Raw genomic sequence first — 21,046 nt, 5'->3', positions numbered from 1 at the left:
TCCTCCCACCCCTTTTTCTTTTTTGCCTATTTTGAATTTTCTGACTCTTCTGCTGGTGTTGAGATGAAACTCACTGCTTATGGCATTCTAGCCAAGATTTTTTTCAGTCTTAAAGGGCTTTCAAATTAACGGCGTTAGAAATTACAACAGCTCCATGGTAACCAACAACCTAGACACCTTTTAGAGACATCAGTTTAGGTTTGACTAACAATTGCTTATGGTGATGGAGCACTTAATTGAAAAATTAATAATCTAAAAGAAAAAGAACTACATAAATATTTATAATGTTTATAAAAGTTAGGCTCTCAAATTACAGAGGTCAAAAGCTGGAACTCAGAGCAATAATGTAAGGTATCTCTGTCCAGCATAAAAATTGTATTACTTTTTCTGCCATGCAGAGTCCAAAAAGAAAAAGCCAAAAACAAAATAAAACCAAAACCCTGCTCCAATGCTTCCTGCCCACATCTCTAACCAACCAAACAAGACCAGCAACCAAAAGACATTTGCTGCTAGTTCAAGGCTACCTGGAGATTCTTATACAATGCAGTCAATCCTAACTAAAATGTTTTTCCTTTTATAGACAGATACAGATACAGATACAGATACAGATACAGATACAGGGTCTTGCTCTGTTGCCCAGCCTGGAGTACAGTGGTGGGACTACAGACATGCACCACCAGACATGACGAATTCTGTTGTCATTGTTTTGTAGAGAGGGGTTTTACTCTGTTGCCCAGGCTGGTCTAGAACTCCTGAGCTCAAGTAATTCACCTGTCTCAGACTCCAAAAGTGCTGGGATTACAGACATAAGCCACCATGCCTGGCCCACCTAGCTAAAATGTAAACAATTGAAAATTTAGCCCTAACCTCATTTGAAAATGAGAAACAAAAAACAAACAAAAACGAGGTGGGTAGGGGTAGAAATGGCGTTTTTTATTTTTATTTTTAAACTGCATGGAAACTGTTTACCCAAAATTTTGGTCCAGAGCCTTCATGAGATTTCCTATCAGAGTAAATAGCACAAAACTAAAAATCTTGGTCCCCTATTATATTCGTTCATTCTTGCACTGCTATAAAGATACTACCCGAGACTGGGTAATTTATAAAGAAATAAGGTTTAAGTGACTCACACTTCCTCATGGCTGGAGAGGCCTCAGGAAACTTACAGTCATGGCAGAGGGGAAGACGCATGTCTTACATGGTGGCAGGCGAGACAGAGCAAGCAAGAGCAGTGAAACTGCCTGACAAAACCCTCAGATCTCCTGAGAAGTCACTCACTATCACAAGAATAGCATGGGGAAAACTGCCCCCATGATCCAATCACCTCCCACCAGGTCCTTTCCTCAACATGTGGGATTATAGGGATTACAATTGGAGTGGAGATTTGGGTGGGGACACAGAGCCAAACCATATCACCTATGTTAGAACAACAAGGTTTTCTTAAACTATTGATTTGCCCTTAGGAAAACTGCAAGAGGTTTTGATGTTTAATCCTGAAATCTGTTTCTTTTTTTCCCCCCATTTTTTGTAGAGATGGGGGGTCTTCCTATGTTGCCCAGGCTAGTCTCGAAATCCTAGGCTCAAGCAATCCTCCTGCCTTGGCCTCTCAGAGTGCTGGGATTACAGGCATGAGCCACTGGCCTGGCCAGCTTTTCCTGATGTGTCTGGATTATTCTGTGTAACCAAGAAAATTCCTGTGCTGTTACTAAGAGTCATGTAATTCCCTGCTCCAGGCACTCCTTTTCTTGTTTACAGTCCTCTATAATAAAGTGAACACTCGTAACCCTGGACGCACTCTTCCTGTGTCTAATTAAATTCAAGTACCCTTCTCTTCAGGTTTGACTTCTGAGTTATCTAAGGAGAAGCAATCACACAGCAGGAGGTTTTTCTTTACTTTTGGTAACTGGCCTAAACACAAGACATTTTTACATTTAATCAAGCTAGATTTGTTTCTTATTAAGTTTTTGATTACTCAGGAAAACTGAGCTTTAAATGGGTTAAGGCTTTTACATTCATGTAATTTTCCGTACTTGCTTTTGAAGTATTTTAACTCACTCTGCTTAAATGAATGGTTAATATTTTACATGACTTGTAGTGTTTTTTTTTGAGACAAGAGTCTCACTCTGTTGCCCAGGCTGGAGTGCAATGGTGTGATCTCAGCTCACTGCAACTGCCACCTTCCAGATTCAAGCGATTCTCCTGCCTCAGTCTCCCCAGCAGCTGGGATTACAGGCACCCGCCACCACATCTGGCTAATCTCTGTACTTTTAGTAGAGACAGGGTTTCACCATGTTGGCCAGGCTGGTCTCAAACTCCTGACCCCAAGTGATCCACCTGCCTCAACCTCCCAAAGTGCTGGAATTACAGGCATGAGCCACCGCACCTGGCCCTGTGATTCTGTTTTGATCGAGTGTTTTTAACTTTTTGACATATTTGGTAAGTTTCCCAAATACCAGAATACCAAATTAAGTCTTTTTGACCTAGAACTAACTTTCGGATTTTCTAGTTGTGCTCCTGGAGAGACTCACATATCTCTCATCTTCTTGAGACATTAAATAATTAGGCTTCTTTGGTAAACTGCAGGGAAGTGTTGTCAAACGAAAAGTGATACTAGGTCTTCTTTCAAATACATTTACGGGTATGTTGTTGATATGTTTCAAAAATCATGTAAACTCATAGAAATCTAACATGTTATTAGTCATAATTTTGGTTGTTATATTACATTTTTTCTGAAGTTGTATTTGTATGGCTATGTTATTAATGCATTCTAAAGATGATATGAAATTTATAAGTTTCATGGTCCTGATATCAGTCCAGCTGTCTGTCATGATTCCAGTTGTTCTCTTAAAACGTCATATGTTGGCTGGGTGCGGTGGCTCACACCTGTAATCCCAGCACTTTGGGAGGCTGAGGCAGGCGGATCATGAGGTCAGGAGATCGAGACCATCCTGGCTAACATGGTGAAAACCTGTTTCTACTAAAAATACAAAAAATTAGCTGGGCGTGGTGGTGGGCGCCTGTAGTCCCAGCTACTTGGGAGGCTGAGGCAGGAGAATGGTGTGAATCTGGAAGGCAGAGCTTGCAGTGAGCCGAGCACCACTGCACTCCAGCCTGGGGGACAGAGCGAGACTACATCCCAAAGAAAAAAAATGCCATATGTTACATGTAAGTAACTAAATTTCCTTGGTAATTAGGAATTTTCATCAGATTTTTAACCGTGGCCATTTTAAGCTTTTGGCTTCCCTACTAATTATTTTCAATTATTCCCTAAAAGTCTTTGCAATCAACTGCAGTCCCAATGAGCCTTTCATAAAAACACTTGCAAGAACTCTTGGACACAGATTTCTGAAAACTTTAAGATCATGAACGGAAAAGGAATTTCCAGAACTCTGATGAAAAAACTGACGGGTCCGTGGCACTGCTAACCAAGATCACGCAAAACAAAATACTCATTATATGAAATTTAGAAATTAACACAGATAATGTTTTAATGACTTTTTCTTGAAACATTTTTAGTTCTTTACCTACATGTTTTATTTTCCAGATTTAAGAAAATTCTCTCTCAAAAGTTGTCTATAGTTTACAACAATTTGATATAGTTTAGTGAACAAAGGTGGAGGCATTTGATTTTTCTCTCTACTTGGTTCTTCCAAAATTTGGAAACTATTCACGTATATTCTTAGTTTTAAGTACAATATAATTATTTATATAAGTTCAACAAAAATCTATTCTCTCTTTATAGCAGGGTACAATTGGAAGCATTTGATTATAGTACAGAGGTTTTGACTGAATATCATATTTGAAGGTATCCATAGAAAGCCTGGTTTTAAGGCTTTCCAGCCTTACAATCAGTAAATAAAAATTGTCATTTCCTGGCAGGCCCAGGAACATTCAGATTGTAAGTACAATCGAAGATCTGCCCAGGTTTGGCTTTCTAGCCTCAAGAGGTTTTTAAATCTGATAACCTATGTGATCAGTGTAGGGAGAAAAAGTTATGTTTCTAAAGAAAAATTATCATACCCTTGTTATTAGACTGTAGCTCTGAGCCTTGTTTTCGAGTTCTTGTTATCTACCTGTAGAATGGGCTAGTCCTGAATTCTCCTAATTTTCTCCAATGTTTGGCTATAATTCTCCAACTAAAAACTAAAACTGCTTCTCTCCTAAAGCCCTGTAAGATGAACCTAAACACATTTTAAGAAACAAGCCTCAGGCCTGATGCATGGTCCACACATAAGGTTCACCAAACCGCTTGATGCCACAACCAGAGAGATTCAAGCTGCAAACTGGAAGGAAAAGTTGATGTTTTCGTGTTGTAAACATAAGTTTTTCCCTAGACATTGGAACAAGACTCTATATCACAAGGAGACCCTAACTCCTCAACTCCTCTTAATGTCTCTCTTTTACACTTGACAGGATAATGATGAAATTGAAATTTCACAATCAGTAGCTTCTGTTGGTAACTTAACAGAGCATAACCTTTAAAAATCCTTTAGTAACACCTATAATCCCAGCACTTTGGGAGGCCGAGGCGGGTGGATCACCTGAGGTCAGGAATTTGAGACCAGCCTGGCCAACCCCGTCTCTACTAAAAATACCAAAAATTAGCCAGGCGTAGTGGTGCATGCCTGTAATCCCAGCTACTCAGGAGGCTGAGACAGGAGAATCACTTAAACCCAGGAGGTGGAGGTTGCAGTGAGCTGAGATTACACCACTGCACTCCAGCCTGGGCAACAAAAGTGAAACTCCATCTAGAAAAAAAAAAAATACTTAGTATTCATTGGTTAAATAAGAAAATGCCTGTGCATTTCTTATTGTGGTACCTGGATCAATTCCTCGGGGAAAGTTGAGACCCACATACACAAAAGAAGAAAACAGGCCGCGTCATTCAAGTCTTACCTAATTCCCTGTGGTCGCTGATTCATTCCCTTGTCTTTAAGCCTGCCGGGTTCATGGATGCAAACGGGGATTGACATATTACTATTAATTTTACTTTTTATTTCCCCTTTTTGAACTTTGTATCTGTTCCTTGTCAACTTTTTTTCCATCCAGGATACACAGGAATAAAGATCATGTTTTTGAGATAGGGTATTGCTATGTTGTCCAGGCTGACCTTGAACTCCTGGACTCAAGCAATCTTCCCACCTCAGCCTCCTGAGTAGCTGGGACTATAGGAATGAGCCACCACACCTGGCTGCTTGTTAACTGATTTGCAGAAGTACAACTCCTAACAGTATAATGCTGGCCCAGCACTTTCAGATGATAGCAAAAGATCATGGAAAAGACAAAATTGAACTTAACAATGCACTCCAGGTAGACTTATCCAGGGAGCCACTCCCTTCAAACCTCCCTTGCTGCTCAAATGTGGCTAAAAGGGTTTTGACACTGGATCCTAGTCAGCAATCATTCCCCTCAAAGTGGGGTGAGACCACCAGCAACGACAGGTCCATCTCAGCATGGAGAGGCATCCAAACCTAACCACAGGGTATACACAACATGCTTGTACACAACACCCCTGACAAACACAGTCAGGGAAGGCCATGAAGAGAATGTTCTCATGCTTGTACACAAAGCCCCTGACAAAAAGAGTCAGTGAAGGCCATGAAGAGAGGGTTCTCATGCTTGTACACCTGATAACAAAAACGATGACAAAACCCAAAACCTGGCACTAAAGCTATCATAACTTTACACAAAAGGTGCTTTGGCAAGATCACCTGCCCAGCAATTGCCTGTCCAACCCCAGACTGGATCGTCCTTGTTACCGATCTCTGTACCAAGGATCATTATCTCAAAATAATTACGTGATTCCTTCCCCCTCTGAATGTGCAGCCTTTACTGTGGAATGTATATTCCCATTGCAATGCTCTATGCTTGAAAAAAATATCTTTTTTCTTTGACAGAGGCTTTCTCTGTTTGTTCTTTAGGTTGACAGAAGTATTATGTTTTCTCACCTGTGCCTAGTGAGCTTTGAGGTTCAACAACTGCTGTCCTTCCCCTTAACCTCTTTCTGTCCTGGCCTCGAAGCACGGACGCTCGTATGCCAATCAAACAACACAGGTGAGTTTGGAGGAAACGCACGTCAGTGAGGAAAAGCGACCAGAGGCTTCACCGAAACCACTGAGACACGGATAAACCTACAATTCCGGGGTGTGAGATTCCTCCTTTCCCCTGGGCCACTACGTAAAGGTGACTGCATTACAGTCCGTACCTCTTATCTGTGGCCCCAGTATCCTTTTTTTTTTTTTTTTTTTTAAGACAGGGTCTCGCTCTGTTGCTCAGGCTGGAGGACAGTGGTGCAATCACAGCTCACTGCAGCCTTGACCTCCTAGGCTCAATGGATCCTCCCACCTCAGCCTCCTGAGTAGCTGGGACTCCAGACAGGTGCACACCACCACACTCAGCCAATTTTTTGTAGAAATGAGGTCTTGCTACGTTGCCCAGGTTGGTCTTGAACTCCTGGGCTCAAGCGATCCACTGTCTCGGCCTCTCAAAGTGCTGGGATTACGGGCATGAGCCACAGTGTCTGGCCCAAATCCATAGTTCTAAACATGGAAAGTTTTGTGTACTTCATTTGGCAGGAAAGTCTAACCGGAACTGGCATGAGACTACCCATGATCCTTTTCACCCTGCTTGAGACTACCCATGATCCTTTTCACCCTGCTTGTATTTTGCTGCAGGAGCATCAGTTTGACGAGGGTGTTGCCCCCAAATGGAACATGCACACATCACTTTCCTAACATCAGAACAATTCAGAATTCTGGGAAACACATCTGTTTCTAAGATTCTTGACTACGAGGTGGTGGCTTATGCTAATTTTCCTGACTGTGGCCTCACTTTCTTCCCAATAAATTTGTTTCAATCTGTTGATACTAATGTTTTATTTCATGATACCTGTAAGATAGCTGATTTTAACCAAAGGTAGCACACCAATTAAAGACAAGGTAAGTTTCATTTGCTGTCTAGCATCTCTAATTGGAAGACCACAGGGCATCTATCCAGGTTGGAGTTGTAATCGTCTAGGGATGTCCACATCTGTCTACCTAGATCAGTCTGTCAGTTCCATCAAGGTCTGCATTTCAAATCCCTAAATAACACATGGTTCTTCCCCTTTTACAGAATTATGTTTTCAAACCAAAGTTCACACGCCACCGGTGGGAACAGGTTCAAATAGGGAATGCTGATACATGTCAACATCCTTTGAGACAAACCTGTGCACCCCTACTTTCTCTCTCGCAGGCGCTGACATCACCCAGGGCTTGCGCTGCTGGGAGTGTTCAAAGGAAAACTTGAGAAACATTAAATTTAACAGAGTTTAACTGAGCAAAGAATGATTCAGGAATCAGGGAGCCCCTCAAACCACAACAGGCTCAGAGAGACTCCAGTGCCGCTGTGTGGCCGAAGACTTATGGACAGAAAAAAGAGTGAGGCACAGAAGGCAAATAGCAGGCGGCTACAGCTCGCAGGTGGCCTATTGAAACAGAGTTTGAAGAGCTGACCACCCGTGACTGGTTCAAGAGCAGGTTATACTCTGTCCACACATCCAGTTAGATTACAGATCACTATGTATGGAGAAACCTACAGGCTAAACTTAAGAGTATGTAAGGAGGCAGCTACATTTGAGTAGTCTGTCCTTACAGTGTCAACGAGGGGTTCATGGGAATTCTTCATCATCCAGTGGCCCTGTAAATGTTGCCCATGCTTTTAGTTTTGTTACCTGGTTGCTCTGTTTTATGGGACTGTGAGAAACTGAAAGACTGTGACTGCTGGTGCCATTTTCCCACAATCTCTATTTTTTAAAAAATTAGCCGGGCGCCGTGGCGGGCGCCTGTAGTCCCAGCTACTCAGGAGGCTGAGGCAGGAGAATGGCGTGAACCCGGGAGGCGGAGCTGGCAGTGAGCCGAGATCGCGCCACTGCACGCCACTGCACTCCAGCCAGGGGGACAGAGCGAGGCTCCGCCTCAAAAAAAAAAAAAAAAAAAAATCCCATAGACGCTCTCTCGTGAGCGCCGCACGTTTTCCCTTGCAGTCATGGGGGCAGGGGCTGGAGAAGGCAGCAGAGATAGGCAAAACCCCACAGCTACAAAAAATGCACTCCTAACAGCAAGTAATGGTGAGGGCTAAAAGCCACTGTGCCCATTCTGTGCCATTCTAATTACCAAATGTATCAGAAAACAGAATTTTTATCTGAGGAATGTGAGTCCTTTTAATTATCAGGCCGAGAGAGACATTCAAATGAGGTGACAATCACGCCCCACTACCCCTTGACCTGTGTTCATCTCTTTAAACTGCGCCGGTGGCAATAGCGCTACAAACAGCTATAAATTAACCTAATAACGCCACACTGGACACTACACCCACACTCAACAGCTTAGAGTCAGTCACTAATCAATATTATTTCTGTAAACCAGTGAAATTCCTGACAAACAAGTTCCTTTTAGTCGACTCCCTGGCTCCCTTTCTTGCCTTTAAAACCCACTGCTAACTGCTAATCGGAGTACACACTCAGGGTGCCCTGAATTTCTGCTCCTCAAGGGTGGCCCAAATAAACTGTCTACTTAAAGAAACTGTGCCTCCGCTTCCTTTTAGGCCGACAGTTTCCAAAATGTTTACTAACATGAGAAAAGCCACCATATAAAAGTGAGGGGAAAAGGCAAATACAGGATAATCTCAATTGTACATAACATTTATATATGTAAGGACAAAGATACACAGTAAAAAAAGAACTCGGGCACGTATTAAGGCTGAAAAAGTAAAAACAGTCCAGAGCGGCCTGGCTCAGTCCAGCCTCCCGCCTCGGCCTGCCGAGTAGCTGGGACCTCAGCCACCGCGCCCGGCTAAGTATTAATGAATCTATTTTAGAGATGGGGTCTTGCTATGTTGCCCAGGCTGGTCTCCAACTCCCAGGCTCAGGTGATCCGCCCGCGTCAGCCTCCCAAAGTGCTGGGACTACAGGCTGGGCCGCCCGCCCGCCAGCTTAATTCACGTAAACTCCCGACAAACGTAGAAACTGGCTCTCCTTTAATAAGACACTTGCGGCTGCTGCTCATCAGGGTTCGCCCGGGGCCACTGGGACCACGCGCCGTGCCCGCCCTCCCGCTGCGGTCGCTCGGATTTTCTGAGCCCACCAGGCGCTTCCGGGCGCCTTGCCCCAGGCGGGCCCACCGCCTGCGCGGGCCGAGGGCGGCGCACCTGCCCCTGCGCTTCCGCGTCGAAGGGGAGGTCGGAGGAAGAAAAGACCACAGCAGCTCCCGCGGCGTGGGGTCCGCTCTGGACACGGAGCGGGACACGAGGCGGGGCCCCCCGGACGCCAGCTGCCTCAGGTCTCTCTGCCCGCGGCGCGCACGGCATGCCAGGACCCGTAGTCTCGCGACATTGGGACTCGCAGTGCGCGACGGAAGTCGAGGAGAGCGGCTCGCGGTGCATGCCGGAACTCGTAGTCTCAGGAGGCTGGGTCTCGGCGTGTGACGGGGTAATAGGCCGCAGGCTTGCGTTGAACGCTGGGACTCGTAGTCCCGCCATGCCCTGCCCGCGATGCACGCCGGGATACCAAGTTCCGAGCGCGCCAGGACTGTCAGTGGGACTGGGAGACAGCGGGCCGCGCTGCATGCCACTGCTCCACGGTGCCGGCTCCCCGAGGAAAAGTAGGGCGCAGAAACGCAGTACTCCGCGGCCGGCACGCAGGCTTGGTCCCAAGACGGAGCCGGCCCCGACACTCGCGCGGCGCTCGTGTTTACACACGCACGTACGCACGCACGCACGCGGCGCCCTTGCCGTGACGTCACGCGCCCTCCAGGAAGTCGGCGCGGGCCAGGCGGCGGGTGGAAGCCGGTACCGAGAGGAACTACAAGCGTCGCCGCCCGGGTCGTGCCGCCGCGGTGGGCGCTGCGCTCTGAGCGCACCGCAGGCCCCGTAGCAACCGCCCGCCCGCCCGCCCTCTGTCCGCGATGGAGGTGCCGGCCGCGGGCCGCCTTTCCTCCGAGGGCGCCCCGACGGCGACCGTGGCCGAGGTGCGCTGCCCGGGGCCCGCGCCGCTGCGCCTGCTGGAGTGGAGGGTGGCGGCGGGCGCGGCCGTGCGCATCGGCTCGGTGCTGGCCGTGTTCGAGGCCGCCGCCTCCGCGCAGCCCGCTGGGGCTCCTCAGTCTCGTGCAGCCTCCGGGGGCTGCGTGCGCCCCGCGCGGTCGGAGCGCAGGCTGAGGTCGGAGCGCGCGGGCGTGGTGCGGGAGCTGTGCGCGCAACCGGGCCAGATGGTCGCTCCAGGGTGAGTGCGCCGGGCCGGGCGGGGCCGAGGGCGGGCGGCTCCGGGGAGGGGTCCTGGGGGACCGCCCGGGCTGCTGCGGCCGCGTGGGCAGGGGCGCCCAGGGGACGGGGCGATAAAGCGGGACGCGGGCACTGCGCTTCTCCCCTAAAACTAGATAGTCACCACCTGTGGTTTTACCAATGGGGAGCATTTTGAGATGAAAGGGTCCTGCGTAGCGACACGAAGTTACTGTTTGGGAAAGCGATGGTGTTTGTTTTTTCCTTCTGCAGTGATAGTCCCCGCCCCTTCCTTTAGCTCCACCTTTGTGACTTGGGAAAACTCATGGGTGGCTGTGAGCACAAGAGTCATCAGGCAGGCTCCAGACCTATTATTGATGGGCGTGTGCACATCTTTAAATTTTTGTAAACTTTGTGAAACGCAGTTGTAAAACCTGGTGCAGCTCTGTTTCGTGGCTAAGGAACGGGCGGAACTCAGGCCTGCAGCGAAGGCAGTGGCCCCGTGGTTGACCACAGTGGGCATTGTTGCAGGTGATGTGGGCGTGTGACAGACTCCACAGCTGTCCGTAACTGTGCTCTGACCCCAGAACCCCTTCTGGGATGTGTTTCCGTAACACCGAAGCGTCCAGCCGTGTCTGAATCTACCCTTGTGTTCTGGGATGAACAGGCATGTAGCCACGCGTGTGCGCCTGGCTGTGGTGGTTTTGATTGTCAGAACAGAAACTCCAGGGAGAGGTGGGCACTCCAGCCTGCAGTGGGCCGGGCCTGAGCTCCCTCTGGGAATGATGCCGCTCCTTCGGGGGATGCCAGTCTCTCCCTCCTCGGCAGCCGCCGTTCCTCGTCCCTGTGGCTTGCCCTGACCCTGTGTTGGTTGAGAATCTGCTCTGCACCTGGTTCTGCAGGAGTAAGGATTGGGACAGGAGTCTTCCCATCACAGCCCCAAAACGTCCTGGCTCTGCTTCGTTTGGAGACAGAGCCTGGGTCCTTGACCCTCTGCACGGGCACCCACTCTGTCCCCTGCGTGCTGGTGGGTGGGGCTGGGAGGTTGAGGGCCGTGCCTCCCAGGAAATGCCTGCACGGCTTCCTCAGTGGGCACTGGTCATACCTGCGAGGATCGTGGAGGCAGACCCCAGTGCTGGTGTATTCTCTGGGCAGAAAACCCCAGGATCGAAGAGCCGTACTGATGTTTCGTTCTGTTCCTCTGATTGTACAGAAAGGGCCACTTTGACCTGGACAGGTGAATAACTTGGTTATGTGACTAGGTAGTATTGAAACTCCATGTTCAGTCAGTCTAGTGAATAAAACCAACCCAGTGCATCAATCAGCCGGCTAATTAGTTTGATGACGGGTTCCCAGCAGTCAGTACTTTTTTACAGGGAGGTGCTGTTTGAGATCTTGGGGTACCTCACGGCAGTGGTTCGTCACAGGGCCCTTTGAGACACTGACGTGATGTCATTTCTCCTCGGAGCGTCTGTGTGGCACCAGGTCTTCCTCTAGTTCCAGGAGGCTCGTCTGTCTGCCTCCAGTCCACTGGTGGCAGGTGAATCCCTGCCTTAGAGAAAGCCACAGGCGGTGTTACCTGGAATTCAAGGTGCCTCCTTTCCCATTTCCGTGTACTCCTGTGGGTTTGTGGACAGGGGTTTTGTGAGCATTCTGGGGAGTGTGGTGGTGTGACGTCAGCATTTCCAGAGGTGTTCCTCCCCTTGCAGTGGGCACGGGTGCCATAGATCCAGGAAGGAACGGCTGGGAAGGCTTTAGTCTGAAGCCGTGTGCGTGTGCCCTGGCAGTTCTGGTCGTCTGTTTGGAATCAGGTTCCTGCCTCGCGGTTGTTAGCTAGCTGAATTCGGGAGGTGCATTTGCAGCAGGAGTCCATGCTGCTGACAATGGCTCTGTTCGGTCCCGAGGACGCTGCCCTGGCTTGGCGGGCTGCCGTTGGGAGCCGGTATGTGTTGGCCTCCCCAAAATGCCTGCTGCACCTTTGTGGAACACAGTTGAAAATTGCTAGATTAAGTCACTTGTTGACAGATTTTGTGAACAGGGTGGGGGTTACAAGTGCGTTTCTCTGGCAGCACGCCTGTGATGGGAGTAGCGCCCTGCAGTGTAGACTTGTGGCTTTGCCGACGTCTCTGTAGAGAGCTGCATGCAGGTAGAAATCTCCGCAGCTTTTGCTTGAAGCCCAACAGTGACGCATCTCTCCAGGACATGAGTTCCAATTCAGCAGCTCTATACAGTTTGCAGCTGGCCTTCGAACAACTTGGTTTGGGCTGCGAGGGCCACCTTTATGTAGATGTTTTTCAGTAAATCATCTGCTCTCCGCATCCGTGGGTTCCATGCCTGACACTGTTTGCTGGGTGTGGAGCCCAGCCTGTTTATACAGAGGGCTGACTTTCTGGATCCGTGGGTTCTCCAGGCTGACTGCGGGACCTGAGTATCTGCAGAATCTGAAGGAGTCCTGGAGCCCGCCCCCCGTGCAGACTGAGGGACTGATGATATCTGGAAGTCTTCCCATAACAGATTGTGCCGCTTTTTGATGACGTGGAGAATATTGGGCGTAATTCCATCCTGATGTTGGAAGGTGATGGGCATGAGTTTATTTCTCGTCCCTGCGTTGCCTCTGGGACGTTGGCTGGTGAAAAGCACCTCCCTTCCTCCAGAGAGCCTGCGTCACAGTACTTTAACTTGAAAGGTTTTTCCCGTGTTTTTCTTTTTTTCTCTGGTTGCTGGTGCGGCCATGTCCAGCAGCAGCTCCACGGTTCTCTTCTGTGGTGTCACACCGGTTGGAGGCTGGAAGGTGAGGACGTCAGGGAAGAGAACTGCCTTAAACCGTGTGTGACTCTGCTCGCCAGCCCAGGTGTTTGACTTTTACTGAGCAAGTTCCCAGAATCGCACAGGGGCTGTTTTAGAATTGACTTATCTTGATCACCTCTAAAAGTTTTCTTGAAGTTGCAGGTTCCTGAGATCTTTATCTGGGAGAGCAAGCATTTGGTTGAAGTTTGCTTCAAATGTTTGTAGACTGATTATTGTGTATTGATCCTTAGAGCACCCCTTTCAGGTTATGCAAATAACATGCCCTTGTACAGACCAGCACGGCAGAATCCACAACTGCTTTTGAGGAGGCTCCGACCCTGGCTTCAGCTCATCTGTGTGTGAGGGCCGGGGAGGTCCAGAATCTGCTCCTGGACTTGTGCTGAAGAGAGTCTCCCACTTTTAACACGGACCCCCCTGCCCCGGCGCTGATGGACCCCGTGGCTCCTGGTGAGAGAGAGCAGGTCCTGCCCAGCTGACGGGTCAGAAACGCAGGTGTCAGAATCGGGGTTTCGGGGTGGCTGCCTGAGGAATGCGCAGGCGATCTGATGTTGGAATTCTGGCTTGGGTGAAGCCCTTGATGTGGCCACACAGTTTTGGTCCCTCAAGGGCTTACTGGGTGCCTGTGTGCCCTGGTGGCTGCTTGGTCAGGGCCTTTGGAGAAAGTCTTGGGAAATCAGGTTTCCGAGGGTGGTGTTGAGGACATTGCTGACGAGGTGTGGAATTGGGGGGAGGACAGCGTGGCTCTCTTAAGGCTCGGTCTGGTCGCTGTGTTCGCCCCGCGGGTGTTGTGAATTAGCTTCCCGCCCAGGATGGTTTTGGGACTAGGGGGTGCCTGCCCCATTATTGTTCCTTCATCTTGATGCTTTCACAGGGCTTATAAAAATCTTGTGTTTCAGGAATAACGGGAAGTGTCTTTGAAAACAGCTAAACCGGAGTTTGCAGAGAGCAGACAGCGGCAGCAGCCTGAGCGTACTGAGCTCCAGCGTCCGCTCATGTGCTGTCAGCTTAGTGAAGGTGGCTCCTGACCCTGCTGGCCGCCGGCTGCTTGACAGTAACTTGTTTAGCTGAGACTGTGTTTGAGAAACTGAGAGGTGTGGTTATTGCTTGTACATGAGCAGCCAGCACGCTCACAGTGCCGAGGAGCAGAGGACGTGCTGGTCCTGAGCGTAGATCAGAACGTCAGTCTAAACAGTTCTTTATAGCACGGAATTTTAGCAAAGAAAGAATCCCACGTGGGTATGTGTGAGTGAGTCTTGTGTAGCCTGGTGTTAGTTACTGAGGCAGAGCACAGCGGAGAGAGGTGATGGAACCTGTGGCCACGTGAAACCTCCCTCTGTAAATAGCAGGTGTGAGTGAATCTGTGAAAAGCACCAGCACCAGCCAGGCAAGGTGGGTCCGTGCCCTTGTTGCCTTCATTGTTGTTATCAACTGCATTCATCCTAATCACATGAGTGGTTATTTTTAGACAAAGAACCATTCTGGGAGCATTTGGGTGAAGTTACAATAGTCACTAGATTGTTGTTCTGATCTTTAATAAGATTATATGTTTTTGTCAGGCTTCATCCTATCTGGCAGAAGGGCCTCCTTACTCTATAGGAAAGAAACTGAGGTTCCAAGAAGTTTGGACCTGCCCTGTCCCTTACGGGGTGTGAGGGTTCTGTTGAGGAGGACTGTGCAGGCACCTCGTGGTCTCTGGTCCTCGTTTCTCCGCGGTGCCCCTTATGGGGTGTGAGGGTCCTGGCGAGGACGGTGCAGGCACCTCATGGTGTGCTCAGGGCCTTGAGAGAGCCTCCGTCCTTGGTCCTCTGCGTGCTGCTCTCTGTAGACCAGGTTTCAGCCATGGAGGTTCCTAGTGTGGGGGGAGTAGCTAGCACAGTAGCGTTTAGTGGAGTGCAATTATTTTAATAGAAAATATTCTGACAGGTCACCATCTTTCAGAAACTAAGTCTTTCTTTTCCAACAGATTTCTTTGCTTTGGTTTTTTTCCCAGTCACTCACAGGGAGATATTTAAATCTCCAAAGAAAGGGGAAATTACCTAAAATAATCAGGGAGCCTGCGGTGACCAGTGAGAACTAACAGATGGAGGCCGTGTGCGAGGGTTGGTGACGTCGACTGGCCTCACCTTTGCCTTTAGCTGGTCGGCAGGAAGAGCGTCTGCATTGGCCAGTGCGGGGTGTGAGGGTGCTACAGAAGAGCAGGAGAAACATTGCTGAGTAAAATGAAGATCATTCCAACAGTAACAGTATTTCTATTTTTATTGCTTTGTAGATTTTAGAATAGGAGTCTTTGAGAAATAGTAATGAAGTTAGAATAGGCTACTACCCAGGATTAGTCCCCCCACTTTATTCTGTGATTGGGGAGTAGAAGCTTCGGAAATTCTAAATGTGGTTCAGTCCTGCATGAACGTCGTCATCTGAGGGTCAGGTCCTGGAAATAAGGAGAGTTCGTTTTCATCCGGGTACTGAGAATCTTGATGAACTGGTAAGTCTTTTAGAATAATTTTATTATTAATAATTCTAATAATTAATTCCTTAGAATAACTTTATTCTTCCCTGTTGCTGCCTGCACTATGTAAAGAATGATGCTTTAGAAATGATATCTGTGTCTGAAGCCCGGGGGTTGCCGGTTTGTCGCCCGCGGAACGTGGGTGAGGTGCACTTCAGGTGCTTTGCTTTGTTTTTCCCACTTTTCACCTAACAGAAAACCACTGGGCCTGTTCCTTCCTTGGTTGTGTTCATCTGTGATTTACCTTTGTCGTGATTTTTAGGTATCTCCGATCTAATCTTTTAGATAAAGGCCTTTGGAGCGTGTCCGCCTGGAAATAGCTGGTAGGTTTCAGAAATGTTGTGTGTTACCAGATGTGCCTCAATTTTCATGGTTCCTTTAAAGTTAGTTTTGAAGTGGGTTACGTGAAATCATCTAGTATCTGGGTACAGAAGAATGGATGAATTCTCAGTTTTATGTGTATTTTAGAAGTGCACAAATATCAAAACTGAAATAAGTTGTCTCAGAAAAAGTGCTTTTTATATTTTGCGGAGAAAGAGAATGTAGACAGAATGGAACCGATGAGTTTCAAAGGATTCAGGTGATATTTTTTAAAGGATAAATGTACCTTTTAAAGATTATGAAGAGATGGTCTTGATAGATTTTTAAATATATATTCAGCATCTGTGTACAAAATTCTTTACAATTTTAAGAGGAATTGGAGCTAAAATTTAACTCATTTAATATTTGTAATACTTTTGAAGTAGCTTTTGAAAGAGTTATTTTCCTATGGTGCTTTAAATGGTGAATAACGCTGGTGTCATACTGTTTTGGTGCATTTTTTGTGCTGACTGTGAACCAGCGGGAATGACGGAGTTAGCGAGTCGGTACCCAGCATTGCGTTGACTTTCAGTTCGCTGGTGGGCCTGCTCCGTGACAGTTGGCTTTTTGTCCTGAGCATACCACCAGGGGTTAAAGTGTTTTCACACTGGAAGCATTTGACACCATGGCTCCCTGCGGTCTGTTGAGGTTCTGAGGCAAGGACCTTCGTTGCAGGTCTGTTTAGCCAGCAGAGAGGGCAGTAGGGTCTGAATGGTGTGGTGCACGTGGCACCACGTGGTGTTGAGCCGTGCTGGGAACTGGTTTTGTTGGGTGACCTGCTCTAGACCACAGTGGCAGTGTTGAAGCTTCCCCGCCGTGGCTCTGTGTGGATGTGTGCCATGTTGGGAATCGGGCTGGACTGCCCTTGTTCCTTCTTCACATTCCTCAGACGTTGTGCTTTACAGCCACAGCTTCAGGAACCGCTGCCAGAGCCCCGCTGTGCAGGTTCTCCCGGAGGGCTGCCTCTGGGCTGTGGGCGACTGAACCAGGTGCAGAGTGTGAGCCACAGCTGACGACTGCACTCTGTGTGCACAGCACTGGACTCCAGCCTGGGGCTGGTGCTGGAGCACCCTCCTACCCCTGTGGCTACACAGGAGACAAAACAACAACACTCGTTCCTTTCACGCTGTTTGTTTGCTTTTTGTTTTGAGATGAATTTTCACTCTTGTCACCCAGGCTGGAGTGCAGTGGCGCGATCTCAGCTCACTGCAAGCTCCGCCTCCCGGGTTCACGCCATTCTCCTGCCTCAGCCTCCTGAGTAGTTGGGACTACAGGCGCCCGCCACCACGCCCAGCTAATTGTTGTGTTCTTAGTAGAGACGGGGTTTCACCATGTTGGCCAGGCTGGTCTTGAACTCCTGGCCTCGGGTGATCCACCCACCTCAGCCTCCTGAAGTGTTGGGATTATAGGCGTGAGCCACCACACCTGGCTAATTTTTGTATTTTTAGTAGAGACAGGGTTTCACCATGTTGGCCAGGCTCGTCTCGAACTCCTGACCTCAGGTGATCCACCTGTCTTGGCCTCCCGAAGTGCTGGGATTATAGCCATGAGCCACCGCTCCTGGCCACTAATTTTTGTATTTTTGGTAGAGATGGTTTCACCATGTTGGCCAGGCTGGTTTAGAACTCCTGACCTCAGGTGATCCTGCCTCAGGCTCCCGAAGTGCTGGGATTACAGGCGTGAGCCACCACACGCAACCATTTGGGCTCTTTTGGGACATAATTTTTGACTTCAAAGTTACAGTAACAGTGCACAGAATTCTCACACCAGCTTCACCCCAGATTCCGCGAATGTTAATGCTCTGCTGAGTTTGCTTATCTTTGCCCACGCACACGCACGGTTTTCTGAAGTTGGAGAGTTAGTTGCAGGTGTGATGTCACTTCACCCCTAAATACTTTAGTTTCCTGAAAACAAAGACACTCTCTTACATGATGGCTGTGCAGTTACCAAAATCAGAAATGAACGTCCACACAGTGCGGTTTCCTGCTCTGCAGATTTCCCGGCAGTCCTTTCAAAGTCTTTTGTAACAAAAGCAAACCGTGGGCCCCACGTGGCGTCGCTGGTTGAACCCTCACAAGTCAGCTCCTCCATCCATCTTTCTTTCGGTATCATTGCCTGGTTTTGTAGGACGTCCCTCAGTTAGATCACAGCAATGCACTCTGATAAGACTGTCCCAGAGCCTGCGTTAAGTGAAGTAGGTGTCTGTTGCAAAAAGTTACTACTTTTCCTGTTGTGATTCAGTAACTTGAAAGATATACTTTGTTACTACATAAATACCTTACATTCTTACCAAGCTGACCCGCGGTTTTGGGTATCTCTTAGTGATTCCTGCTGGAATCGCTTCATTTCTAGGATGATACTCCAGGGGTGGTGTTCTCAGTTCCAGCATTTCTTCTCCATTTTTTGGTTGGCTTTCTGCCATAAGAACAAATAAGGCCGGGCATAGTGGCTCATGCTGTAATCCCATGATTACATGGGAGGCCAAGGTGAACGGATTACCTGAGGTCAGGAGTTTGAGACCAGCCTGGCCAACATGGTGAAACCCCATCTACTAAAAATACAAAAATAGTCAGGTGTGGTGGTGCACACCTGCAGTCCCAGCTACTCAGGATACTGAAGCTGGAGAATCACTTGAACCCCAGAGGCAGAAGTTGCAGTGAGCCGAGATCACACCACTGCACTCCAAACTAGGTGACAGAGCGAGACTCGGTCTCAAAAAAAAAAAAGAACAAGTAATTAACATGCCTATTTAGCAGTGCAGGCTCATGGCTTCTTATTTAATGGCTTATAGTCTGTTATTGTTCTTATTTGCCTTGACACACAGTTTATCCCAGCTGTGGCTGGCGGGATCCCCGTGGTGCTGGTTCCTGGTGGCTGAGCACTGCCACCTTGTGTGCGTAACAGATTCGTGGCTGCTGCTCTCCTGGCCACAGTCCTGGAATCAGCCATTCTCTTAACAAGTCCTGCATCCTCTTAGTGGAGAATGGCATTTGGAAACCCAAGGTCTAGGTGCAGAAAATACACTCTTCCCTCTAAATACATTTCTGTACTCAGAATGTTGGAACTTAGGGAAGACCCTGGAGCCCTCCTGATCTGTAGAAGGAAGGGAGAAGGTTGGAGCCACCTGGAGCCGATGCTCAGAGGCGATGGCGTCCGTGGTCCAGGCCCAGCCCATAGTCCTCTCTGCTGTGCCTGTGCCCTCGGACCTTCCCGAGGAAGCTGAGAGCCCAGACCCCAGAGAGTTTGGTACTTACTACACTTGGGTATTTTGAGGAAGATAACTTGTTTAGAAATTGCATATCATGGCTTTCTCATGGATTTTCTTTAGGACAAACCAGAAAACGTTTATTGGTGACTGATTTGACTTTTTTGGGCTGAGCGCTTTGGTTCGGGTGTTTTTACGCTTGTGTATCCTGTATCCGTGTTAAAGAATCCACAATGTGTCACTCCCCTTTTTAAGGTGTGGAGACACTTCTCTGCCTGGAGCGTGGAGGCTGGAGCGTGGAGGCTGGAGTGGAAGCGTTCAGGGCTTTTCACCCCTGTTTTGTGTCAGTGTCTGCAAAGACGAAGTGTAGAAATGACTCGTGTTAAGAAAGGAAATATGTTGCTCTCTGCTCCCTGTCTGCAAGCAGGTCTCCCGGCCTTTGCACACACAGACATTCTGAGCCAGATGGCCTGGCTGGCAGTGTCCTGCATGCTGTGGGATGCTGAGCAGCGTCCCTGCCTCCAGGTGTGACATCCGGGAGTGTCTCCAGCCACTACAGGGGTCCTGGGGGAGCAGAGCCTCCACTGGAATAAGACAGGCAGAGCCTTTCGACCCCAGTACAGAAAATTATGTGACTCTGATGTGGCCAGTATGCGAACGATTTTCTACGGAAGGTCTGCGTTTGGTCCACGTTGCTGAGAGCCTGGGGGGTGCTGCCCACGTGCACTGGGCGCAGGTGCCAGGAGCCGGCCTTGGCTCTGCCACCGGGACCTTGCGTGGTTGTCATTTCCAGCCCTCACCTCTTTCCTCCTTGTCTGTCAAGACCCAGCTGTTACAGCTTGTGATGCTGTTCTAGATGCTTTCTTCCTCATATAGAACTAGGCATCTGCTGTAGTCACCCTGCCTGTGCCACCTCGGTTTTGCAGTGGCTCTTGTTTGACTCGTATTACGCTGTTGGTGACAGCAGGCAGTGCACGCCCAGCTCAGCTTACGGTCAACTTTTTTCAGACCTCAGGCTGAGCTGATGGCCCGAGGGAGGCTGTTTGTGGGAAGCAGGGCCAGCGCACACTCGCTCTTAGACCTGTGCTGGGGAAGGCAGGTGGCACCTGGCCTTGCTACCAGCCCTTCTTTGGAGCAAGAGGCCCCCGTCCTTGGTGGCAGCCTAGGGTCACTGTGCAAGGGGTCACACAGCTTCCCAGGCAGGACTTGGGCTGGGGGAAGAGTGGACAGCTCCCAGGGTGGACTCAGGCTGGGGGAAGAGTGGACAGCTCCCAGAGTGGACTTGGGTTGGGGAAGAGTGGACTGCTCCCAGGGTGGACTCAAAGTGGGGGAACAGTGGACAGCTCCCGGGGTGGACTCAGGGTGGGGAAGAGTGGACGGTTCCCAGGGGGATTCGGGGTTGGGAAGAGTAAATAGTTCCCAGGGTGGACTCAGGCTGCGGGAAGAGTGGACGGTTCCCAGGGTGGACTCAGGCTGCGGGAAGAGTGGACGGTTCCCAGGGTGGACTCAGGCTGGGAGAAGAGTGGACGGTTCCCAGGGTGGACTGAGGCTGGGGGAAGAGTGGACAGCTGCCAGGCAGGACTCGTGCTGGGGAACAGTGGACAGCTCCCAGGATGGACTCGGGGTGGGGAAGAGTGGACGGCTCCCAGGGTGGACTGGAAGTAGGTGAAGAGTGGACGGTTCCCAGGGTGGACTCGGGGTGGGGAACAGTGGACGTTCCCAGGGTGGACTGAGGCTAGGGGAAGAGTGGACAGCTCCCAGGCAGGACTCGTGCTGGGGAACAGTGGACAGCTCCCAGGGTGGACTCGGGGTGGGGAACAGGGGACGGCTCCCAGGGTGGACTGGAAGTAGGCGAAGAGTGGACGGTTCCCAGGGTGGACTCGGGGTGGGGAACAGTGGACGTTTCCCAGGGTGGA

The 21,046-nt window shown here is 49.3% G+C and overlaps 2 protein-coding genes across 11 annotated transcripts in view; one reads left to right on the top strand and one right to left on the bottom strand.

Annotated features, from left to right (window-relative positions):
• Positions 1–9,603, bottom strand: part of LOC106994590 (uncharacterized) — a 98,905-nt gene extending 89,302 nt beyond the window's left edge. For all 5 annotated transcript variants that reach the window (XM_077974877.1, XM_077974879.1, XM_077974878.1 and 2 more), the window contains exon 1: positions 9,187–9,603. In XM_077974877.1, coding sequence (XP_077831003.1) covers positions 9,187–9,603 — 417 coding nt within the window. The remainder of the gene's footprint in view (positions 1–9,186) is intronic.
• A 163-nt stretch (positions 9,604–9,766) lies between these two features.
• The window catches only part of CTDP1 (CTD phosphatase subunit 1), a 74,159-nt gene continuing 62,879 nt past the window's right edge, over positions 9,767–21,046 (top strand). For 4 of the 6 annotated variants that reach the window (XM_077974860.1, XM_015122240.3, XM_015122241.3 and 1 more), the window contains exon 1: positions 9,767–10,255. In XM_077974860.1, the coding sequence (XP_077830986.1) occupies positions 9,942–10,255 (314 nt within the window). In that variant the 5' untranslated portion in view covers positions 9,767–9,941. The remainder of the gene's footprint in view (positions 10,256–21,046) is intronic. The other 2 variants (XM_077974861.1, XM_028838132.2) reach the window with 1 other exon arrangement.

Source organism: Macaca mulatta, chromosome 18 (genome assembly GCF_049350105.2).
Source record: "Macaca mulatta isolate MMU2019108-1 chromosome 18, T2T-MMU8v2.0, whole genome shotgun sequence".
Lineage (NCBI taxonomy): Eukaryota > Metazoa > Chordata > Mammalia > Primates > Cercopithecidae > Macaca > Macaca mulatta.
Note: the sequence above shows the minus strand (reverse complement) of the source record. Positions and strands in the feature narration are given on the sequence as shown.